This window comes from Pelobates fuscus, chromosome 13 (genome assembly GCF_036172605.1).
Source record: "Pelobates fuscus isolate aPelFus1 chromosome 13, aPelFus1.pri, whole genome shotgun sequence".
In the NCBI taxonomy this organism is placed as follows: Eukaryota; Metazoa; Chordata; class Amphibia; order Anura; family Pelobatidae; genus Pelobates; species Pelobates fuscus.
The window spans coordinates 92843144-92853970 of record NC_086329.1 but is presented as its reverse complement, the minus strand read 5'-3'; the positions used below and the strand labels follow the sequence as shown (position 1 = coordinate 92853970).

The window sequence follows — 10827 nt, the reverse complement described above, 5'->3', positions numbered from 1 at the left end:
GTATACAGAGACAGACATGTTTTTTTTCCCCCCTCTTTAAAACCATAACAAGCTATATAAATAATAAAATAATAATAATAACCCAAATGCATGCAAAGGTGCCCGCAGAAACAAGGAGGCACTTAATGTAGGACAATTTGACCTACATTAGAGTATGCCTGGACATACCTTGCATACTTATGATTCCATTAGAGGGGCATTTCTCTAGTGTTCCCAGAACTGGGACACTAAATAAAAAAAAAAACTACTTATTAGGACTGCCCACTAAACTTGGGATTGTTGGCATGTATGAATTTATTTTTTAGTTATATTTTGGGGTTGTGGTACTATTTAAATAAAGAGGGGGGGGAAGGATAAGAAGTGGAATCTGTATGAGAAATGTACTGGTGTATCTAACACACATTCCCCTTCAGAAGGCAGCCTGGCACAGAACGCGTTTCCATGTGTCAGGAGGTTTGGTCGCTGCCGGGCTCCGTCAGTCCGTCTCCATGCCGGAAGTGCTGCTCTCTAATGTGATCTTTAAACTCTCAGGCAGCGTGCGCGGCCCCGGGGACACCGACCATCACTCATGGATTCCTGGGTCCGCTTCAGCGGGCAGAGCCAAGCCAAGGAGCGGGTTATCCGGTGAGGAGCTGTGCCAGCTATAGATCTGTGTGGCCTGGTGCTTGTCACTGCTCAGGAACCCCTGGATATAATATATAACTATATAATAAAGGGAAATTAGCAGGAATAACATTGATAATAACCATGGGAATACACACACCACTCTATACATGTACACACTGCTCTAACAGCTGTGTATATTCTGTTTAGTGAGGTGGTGAAGTGGTTATGGTATAAAGCTAGTATGATCATTAGAGTTGCAGTGTGGCTGCTTTGCACAATTTTATTGTTAATTCTTTATCATTTTGGACACAGCCTGGAAGTGCTCTCCAGCAGAATGTTGACTTCATGTATCATTCAATTACTGCTGCTGGTTTGTTTGTTTTTTTTTGTATCCTGCTGTTTGTTTGTTTTTTTAAAATTTTTATTTGGTGTGCTATTTAGGCACACGTTGTTCACCCAGATTGCATTACAAATAAATAATTCCCTGACAGATAGGGGAGGGGGGGGGAGGTGTGTGCAACCAGATAAAATGTGTATCTTGTAATACCTTTTTTATTGGACTAACAGAATTTTATTAATGACAAGCTTTCCGGGGAAACAACTTTTCTCAGGTCTAAAGTATTTCTGAGCAAGATGACATATAGAATTCTAAGTTGAGCTGTGATACAGGGGTTAAAGCGATACAAGTGCAGATAAGACACAGGTTTTATAGAACATAGACACTATTCTTGCAGAGGGTCATAAATATAAATATGTGAAGATCACGGAGAGAGAGGGAAAAACAAACAAGCGAACAGTGCAGAAGAAGCAGTTTGCCTGGAGTTGTTGTTTTTTTTTGTTTGTTTTTTTGTAGTGGCCTATATCTACCCTCTTTCCACCTTACTTACTTTCTGCCAGTTTTGAAACCTGGTTGCTAGGTTACCGCACTCAACTTTCGGTTTGCAAGCTTCCCAACTTATGATGGCAATCCGTTCATGTTGGTAAAAAAAAAAAAACCTTTGTTCGGCCCTGCTACACATTCAATGTGTTGTAATACATTTGGCCACGTTAACCCCTTAAGGACCAAACTTCTGGAATAAAAGGGAATCATGACATGTCACACATGTCATGTGTCCTTAAGGGGTTAAAGGACCACTATATGCACCCAGACCACTTCAGCTCAATGAAGTGGTCTGGGTGCCAGGTCCCCCAGGTTTTAACCCTGCAGCTGTAAACATAGTAGTTTTAAAGAAACTGCTATGTTTACATTGAGGGTTAATCCGCTGGAGGCGCTTCCGCGATTCTCACTGTGAAAATCACAGTGAGAAGACGCTGATGGGCGGTTTGAATGCGTGCGGCTCTTGCCGCGCATGCGCATTCGTTGCTGACGTCAGCAGTAGGAGGAGAGGTCACCAGCGCCGAAGGAGCCCTGTGCTGGAGAAAGGTAAGTGGGGGGGGGGGGGGGGACCTAATGACCCTACAGTGCCAGTATAATGAGTTTGTATTACATTTAGTATACGTTCGCCATCCTACTTTTTATATGGTCCAGTTTGTATGGCCTACATTCAACCATGCTACATACTCACTGGTTTATTACGTTCGACCTACATTTTGCCAAGGTATATCTTGTGTTGGCTCCGTAATTTTTTTTTTTAGTTTTCCGGTCATACCTATTGCCGTGCTAATTTTTGTGTTCAGCTTGGCACATTTAAACTACATTTGCCCATGCGACAGTTCTTTTAATTTGGTTCAGTACATGTGGACTACATTCAGCCACGCTACATTTTCATCTTGATTCAAGTGCATTCAGTCAACATTCAGCCATGCTGCAAGTTCACGCGATTCAGTACATTCGGCTGTGGACTACATATTTAGTCCAGGGTATTTTGTCTTTTATACCGCTGAGTTAAATTATCGATCTGGGCTAGTACTATCCGTTACGTCCGGCCAAGCACTCATTAACTTTTTTAAGCCTTGTTTAGCCATGCTACTTGTCAGCAGGCATTTACGTATAATTTGCCTTATACCATCAGTTAGTTCCAGGTCTGCATGTAAACTTGTAAACAGTATAGGCACCCAGACCACTTAAATTTCATTGAAGTGGTCTGGGTGCACTGTCCCTGTTCCCCTTAGTACTGCAGTATAAAACATATACATATATTCGGCCTACATTCAGACACGCTACATTTGGTTTCTAAGTACTAAGACTGCCTCTAGTAACTGTCTATCAGGCAGGCACTAGCGGTGTTTCCTGAAGTTTTACATAGTTTAACTCAGTGAGACTACACTGGACATTACATCCTCCCCGTCGGAGGAGGAGGGGTGCGACGCAGTGCCGAGGGACATTGGCGCTGTAATTGGGTACATGAATAAAGGGTTATTTAACCTTTCACATCGCCATGGGGGCAGAGGAACACTGTGTTAGGAATACATCTTTCACTTGTCAAGTGATATTGGAAAGCTCTGTAGATTGCACTGCATTGAGTCTACTCCATATTCTTCCATTTATTTTGCGTTAACATACTGATCATATTTGAAGACTTCAAAATGAGTCTGCTTCTTGTTTATCCTATATTTGTCATGTGAACCTTTTATTGTAGAGTTTTTTTTAAGAAATCATGACATAACACAACTATGTCAACATCTGAACAAAAATAATTTTAGGTAATTTTCTTAAAAACAAGGACCTAAAATAAACATACCGTCCCCACATGGAAGCCAGAAAAGTAAACATTCTGATCATATTTTATTATCTAAGAGGCCATCGTAAACACTGAAGAAGGCAGATAAGTGCCTATAGCGGAAAATAATGTTGTAAATCTCCCAGGAGCAAAACATTTAATTACGTTAAAAAATTGCTGGTAGTCGCCAAACATATGGATATTACCTTCACTGGGACACACTTACTTTCCTTTGTATGAGGTATATTTAACCATCACATTTTGTCCATGTAAGTGTTAATTTCCTCTGGGTTCTCCATGTCTTTTTAATTCTGCATTGTGCCTTGTCTGTAATTGAGAAAGTCTCTAAGATTCCAACCAGGTGAATTTCTATTGGTATCAAGTAATCGAGTGAAGCTTGAATGTTGTTGAGATATAATTTGGAGAGGGGTCATTTGAATAAGAGGTTTAGGCTATATTGGATTCGATGGTCGTTTTTATTCTGTATGTCTTGGGTGTTAAGTAGCATCTACCGACTGGTGACGAACATATGTATAACATTTCTGATGAATGTGTCTCGGTGTCTGAATAAGTCTTGTTGTGGACTGAACCAAGGCTTGACAAATCCCAGGCGCCATGACGACTAGGATTTTTGTCCTGGCGACTGGGAATTTTCAGCATGTTTAATTCCCGATGTGATTGGCTGCCTGTGAGTGGAGGGGGGCCGGCAATGGGCCGGTAGCCGGCCTGCTCATGAAGAATATGGACGTGCGGTCAGTCTGCTCAGTAAAAGTATGGGCGTGCTGGTGGTTAGCCTGCTGGCCTGATAAAGTTAGGGCATAGGCAGACGTGAGGCTCCTGGTAGGTTGAGACAGATGGGCAGGCGTGTGAGGTAGCTGTAAACTCCCTCGGGTGCCCTCCAGTGATGCCGGGAGCCGTAAAGTGACGTAATTTTGGCCCCGGCATCAATAAACGCTAGCGAAAGCCGAATCAAAGCTCTCCCAAAGGTAGGGAAGCTGGATGGTCCTATTAATGTATGTGATTGTTGCAGTGACAGTGAGTGAATGTCTGTCTGTCAGTGTGTATTAAATAAGTGCATGTGCGTATGGTTAGGTGACCGGTCACTATCCAATCACATGGGAAAAGGTTTTTTTTTTTTTTTTTTATAAATTCTTTATTTTTGTTGTGCACAAAATGAACAAACGGCCTTGGCGCGCCACAACAGCGACATCGAGGTAAGTTAGCAATCAGAGGTATTACATGTCATGGCAGTCGATGAACAGGCACATTTTTAAGTCTAAGTTTTAACAAAGATTAACGTTTTTAGGTTTCAATGAAGGAGAATTGTACAGGTAGTCCTACCATACGTCTCCTCTGCATGAGCACGGTCTCTATACATGTTTAGAATTACAAGCACATTTCTATCAATTAATTAAGGGGCTTACATGTGGACAGAACTTCCAAGTGTTGTGTGATTTCAATTCAGATTAGATGGTCTGGCAATACCCTCATGTCACCGTACAATGTATACTTTGCAGAGCCCCGAGCATAGACATAGGTTAACTAACTTTTCTGGGGTATGTGTAAGGGATCGTCACCGCTAGGTGGCTAGGCACAATGTTGAGCATACATAGGGTGCAGGAGGATTTTCACTCAAAACCTAAGTATAATTTACTAACTCTTCAAACGAACAAGCTAAGTCAACGCTTATACGTTGAAAAAGGCAAAATAAAATATAGCAGTGTCAGATCATGCACAATTTTGTAGTTACAGAGGCAAGAGTAGATACTTGTTTGGTATCACTATCATGTGTTTAGAGCCCAACGTACGTTCTTAGGTGTTCACTTTCTGGCTAGACTTTATAGGTTGTCTTTTAGCTGTACCTTTTACTCTAATAATAATAATAGGTGAGATAGATAGTGGGGCGATACAACATCAGATTAGGAAGATTGGGCTATACAGTTACGCAGGATTCAACTATCCGTCTTTGTGAACACCCAAGACCATGCTGTTATCGCCTAAGGGCGGTTCAAGCATGGTTGCTGGGTTCGACATAGAAAAGGATAAAAAAGCAAATAATAATAAACAGAATAAGGAACGTTGTAACATGGTTGCATAGGATGTTACGTTATACTGTTTTAGCACACCTTTATGTTAAGTAGAGTTGGAAAAGGGTTTTTACTCACTTTTTTACCCACGCTGTGCTGGTCTTGCCCTAGCTGGCCCTGCCTCCATGTCTGCAATATTGATGAATCTCAGCCAATCCAATGCTTTCCCAGAAGAAAGCATTGGGAGGCTGTTGTGCATGTGTGGAAAAATGCCAAGCTGTGCCATTCAGCATCTCCTCAGAGATGCATTGAATCAATGCATCTCTTTGGGGAACCTTTAGCACCTCCGTGCAGAGCGTGGAGACGCTGAACGGAGGCCGTCTGAGTGACTGTCCCTAGAAGACTTACTAAGCAACAATGCAGGATTTACATTGAAAAGTGTGCAGGGAGAGGCTATAGACAACAGAACTACATTAAGCTGTATTAGTTCTGGTGACTATAGTATCCCTTCAAGAATTCTATTTTGACACAGAAAAATATGGCTTCTAACTTTTTTTTGGTGGCTCCTAGATTCCAAACAAATTTGTCCAGCCCTGGCCTAAACCAGTCGATGTGAAAAGTTGGCTTTTTCATTTATACCAACCAGGCGTGGGTACCCCAATTTATGTAAATACACTACCACAATAACAGTTTGGCAGTGAGTTAAACCAACTCAAAGCCAAAAATACTTAGTAAAAATACTTAGTAAAAATATAAATAAAAATGAATTAACATGAGAGATACAAAATGTAAAATAAATTGCAAAATAAAAACTTAAACTACAACATAACTTATAAGGCCCAATACGTCTTTTCAAGAGATACCAAAATAGTCCTTGCATGAGCTGAAAATGAAATTTCTAGGAAAGAAGACATTAGATGCTGTCTCTTTAAATAAGCCCATCAACAGATCCTACTCATGCAAACGTGTGTCTTATCTCACCTGGGAAGTGATTTATATGCTCCTAACTTTATGGCCGGGTTTTGCTATGGGGAATTTAGATCGCTATGTGTACAGTGGGCTTTATCCTAGCATGCCTAAATGGAAATGAATGACATAATGTACAGGACTGGTTGAAAAATACAGTTATTAGAATGAGCCACCCAACTAGACATCAGGAAGACCACATTCTGTCACGTTGTTTGAATGCATGGGGTTAACCTTGGGAAATGTAATGCTGGCAGCCTCAAGTCTGAGCAATACTACAATATTGCAGTATCCCTCTGTATGCTGTAATTCTTCTGAAAGAGGGCATCTGGTACTGTGCCAAAGCAACCTGATGTTTGGAACAGCCTCAATAGTGAGACGTCCAGCAATAGTCAGGTCTCACTGTGATCATCAAGTCCTGCAATTGTGGGACTTCTAAAACAGAAGTCGAAAACAGAAGTGAGATTGATGTATAGAATATACAGCCACAGTCACACCTCCCTGCTTGTGACTTGCACAGCCTTCCTAAACACTTCCTGTAAAAGAACCTAGATATTTTAGGTCCCCTTGTTGCACAGTATTTTCTTTTATAAATTTAATTTTGAAGTGCAGTGATACATCAAGAATATGTTAACACAGTAAAGCATCGGTAAAAAGAGGCACAAATATTCTGCATATACTTATTGCACAGTAATTGTAATTTAGAATGTCTTATCTCTTGTACTGCTAATAGCCTGCTAGATCATGCAGGAGCATCCTGTGTGTGATTAAGGTTCAATTTAAAACTTCTAAAGCAAGTTAACTTCTGATTGAAAATTAAACTTTATATATATATATATATATATATATACTGTGTCAGTCACAGCCATGGGAGGTGTGGCTAGGGCTGCATGGACAAAAACAAGGGATTTACTCCACTTTGACAGGGGATTGAGCAGTGAGACTGAAGGGGCATGCTGTATAAATCAAAACTGCTTAGTAAAGCTAAAGTTGTTTTGATGCATATAGTATCCCATTTAATCCTACCCTCTATGTGCATTTAAACATGTAGTAATTAATGTTTCTTTTATAAATTCCTCTGATGTTTGTCTATTTTATTTCTATATTTTTGGCCCATAAATCATGCCACCATCTAACATTATTTGTCATGCTAATGGGACTGAAAGGTTGTCTTTGTATTTCAAGGTAACTCATGTGTTTTATATTTGTAACACTTTTGGTACAAGACATGTGATCGCATTGTGATGTGTCATGGGCAAATTCAGAGCAACAAAGTGTGTTGCATAATTGAGAATGAATATGCTTTCCTTCTGGAACATTGCAGAGAGCAAGGGCCCCTTTGCAGATACAAGTAGTCTGGTTTCAAGAAACTGCATAAGGGTTTAATTAAAAATAGTGTTTTTTTGGGGGGTACCAGGTGCAGTCTGTGTATCTCCGACAACATTTTATTTTCATGGATGATAAATCATAACTGTAACAGCTGTTTACAGAATTAATACATAAAATATACATTTCAAAACTCCCAAAATGATTGCTGAGGAGTTTCATCCACCACTCAGATAAAAATAGTTTTTTCATTTTCTCATTTTTTAAACATTTTTTTTTTTTTTTTTTTTTTTTATTAAAATGTTTGTCTTGACTGAGTTCTGTTTATGTAGACTTTAAAAGATAGCCTTAGGAAATGGCTGTTGTAACCATTTCAGATTAAAACTTTAGATTGTTTTATTTATTTTTGTCTTTGTTGTTGCGGACTAGAAATTATTGGGTCGAATATATTACAAGGGCTGAGGATTGTTATACATATGTACAAAGTTAGGACTTTGAGATTACCCGGTATATGGGCAAGTTTGGGTCTGATCTGTAGTCACAACTTAGGGTTAGTCACTAAACTTGGGACTGGTCATGGTTGACCAAAGAACTGCAATTGTAGGCATAAATAGGACTTTTTTCACATTAGCCTGGAACTCCTCTGGCTGCAGGCTGACTCTCCTGTCCTCCTGCGAGCAAAGCACTGTATCGGAGCGTTGCCATGGTAATGTGCGGCAATGCTCTGACCAGCCTGCTTGCGGGAGGAACATAGAGCCTCCCTCTACTGGAAATAAGTGCCAGCGAGCCGGTGAGGGAGATGTTTGATCTCCTCACCAGCCTGAGCGTGCTTACCGCAAGGCTGGCTCTGCATGGGCCGGCAGGGGAGATGAAAGGATCTCCCCTGCCAGCCTTGGCCCATGGCCATCGAGGCGTTTTCCACAGAACCCACCACGGCTCACCTGAGATCCCAAACCGGTAGGGACAAGGTTGGCTACCCTTGGTTTAGGCAATCCATTTTGTTCAGTTTTATTTTTGTTTCGTATTGGAATGTTTTAAACTACCGGTAAGTAAAATAAGTTTTATTGATTTATTTTTAGCAAACTGATTACAAACCTAGGATTTCTTGACATTTACATTACAATCTGAAATTCCTAGGCCAGTTCTTGATAATCACTGGTTTTGTGAACAACCCTGAATGGTATTTAATCACAAAATCAGTAATTGTGGAGAAATGCCAAGAGAACTGCATATTTTTGACCAAAATAGAGCATTATTGAACATCTCCAACGTGGTGGTTTCAGCTTTGATGTTTTGGCCTAAAATTTGCTCTTCGTTTTAGTTCCTAATTTATGATGGATCTTCAATTTACTTCACGATGGATTTCAATTGCACCAAGCAAATGTTTTATGAAACTTTAATGTAAATTTTCTTTTATCACTAGAGCTGCTCAGTATGCCTGTACTTTACTGGGATACACACTCCAGAAAAATGGAGCCGGTGCTGAACTTGTGACCACTATAAAACAACTGGAGGGCCACCTGAGCCTGGCAAGGAAATGTAAGTCTGCTGTTTTTTTCCACTGTGTGTTTAAAGGACTTTTTATATCTTTCACCATGCTCTTACCAGTGTCTTTGTTTATTCGCAGTGTTCCGTCTTGGGAACTCTGTGGATGCTTTGGAATCTGCCAAACGTGCAATCCACCTCTCCGATGTGGTTCTGCGCTTCTGTATAACAGTCAGCCATCTTAACAGAGCCATGTATTTTGCTTGTGACAACATCCTGTGGTTGGGGAAGACAGGCGTGTCCAAGAATATGGACCAGGAGAAGTGGAGTCAGCGCTCCTTCAGGTGGGATTGGTCTTCTACCTCTCCTGGGAATGGTTCATCTTCATTGTCATTTTGCTATATTTCTTTCTCCCTTTGGCTTCTGTGTCTTAGCTTACTTTTTATATTTATTTTACTTGTACTTTGTCTCTTAAATCTGATGGCAGTTCTGGCATTGATATAACGCAGTTTCTTAGAGAAGTCAACCAGATACCAGAGTCACAATGTTTTATGGAAGAGATGTAACAGGTAAACTGAGGTCAGTCTACCTCTTCTAACTCCACTTTTTGTTGTGGTGTTTTTTTTTGTTTTTTTTTTCTTTCAGATATTACTTATTTTCCCTCATCATGAATCTGAGCCGAGATCTCTATGAGCTCAAACTCCTCATGGAGGTGGAATGCAACAGCAAGTGCTCTGCTAGCAAATTGAGTGCTGAGAATGGAGTAGTCCCTCAGAAAAAGCTCCCCACACACCATCTTCTGGGCATCCAACTTCGACTTATCATCCACATCTTGAGGAACAATCCACCGCTCCTTCTCGATGTTTTGAAGAACACCTGTGATCTTTTCATCCCACTGGACAAGCTGGGTCTTTACAAGACAAACCCTGGATTTGTTGGACTGTGTGGCCTTACTTCTTCCATACTGTCCATCCTGACCATCGTACACCCATGGCTGAAGCTGAAACCCTGAGCACTTAAGGTTTCCTTTAGGAACCTTGTTAACGCACGCAATTCTGTATTGAATCTTCCTGACATTTAAGTTAGAAATAATTGAATGGGAAAAAAAAAACAAGCAAGATTTATTAAGCATGAAATTCAACTGAATGTAGAAGCTTAAATTGGTTAATAAACAGCTGAATAGTTTAAAGGCTACGACTTGGCAGATGAGGTGTTTCTATGAACCCACAATCTGTGAATTCCCCCCCCAAAACAAAAAGTAAAATATTGCAATCAACACAATTAAAACACAGTATTGTGTAGGCATTTAAAAGCAAAAGGTGACGTGTAAGCTAACTTTTAATGACCACATTTAAATTAGAAATTTCTCAGAATGCACGATAATTTAAAAAAATGTTTTTAATCTATTTAACATGGTGATTAAGCATATCTATAAACCAGCACAGAAAACCTCTTGAGGAGCTATGGTTTGTTTTGTTGTTGTTGTTGTGTTTTTGTTGTTTTTTTTCATTATATAAGGAATTTAAAATCATATCACAATTGTGGACTGGTGTAGCAGTAACAGTGTTGATGAACAGAGAGGAATGTTAGACTCTTAGACTTTTGTTTTTTAATTTTACTTTACTTTTTGTTTTATTTTATTGTTTTATTAATTGGGTGGATTGCAGTTGTCGTACGTTCATATATCATACGCTGGCAAGCCATCTTTGTAGCTGCAGTAAAACATAAGAAAGATAGTCTAGTGTCTCGGATGATGT

The 10827-nt window shown here is 40.1% G+C and overlaps 1 protein-coding gene across 1 annotated transcript; it reads left to right on the top strand.

The window, feature by feature from the left end:
* Positions 1-391: 391 nt before the first annotated feature.
* PEX11B (peroxisomal biogenesis factor 11 beta) lies at positions 392-10184 on the top strand. The gene is made up of 4 exons (XM_063440257.1): positions 392-624; positions 9009-9124; positions 9213-9414; positions 9716-10184. The coding sequence occupies exons 1-4, from the start codon at positions 569-571 to the stop codon at positions 10080-10082; spliced, it is 741 nt and encodes a 246-aa protein (XP_063296327.1). The 5' UTR covers positions 392-568; the 3' UTR covers positions 10083-10184.
* Positions 10185-10827: the final 643 nt, after the last annotated feature.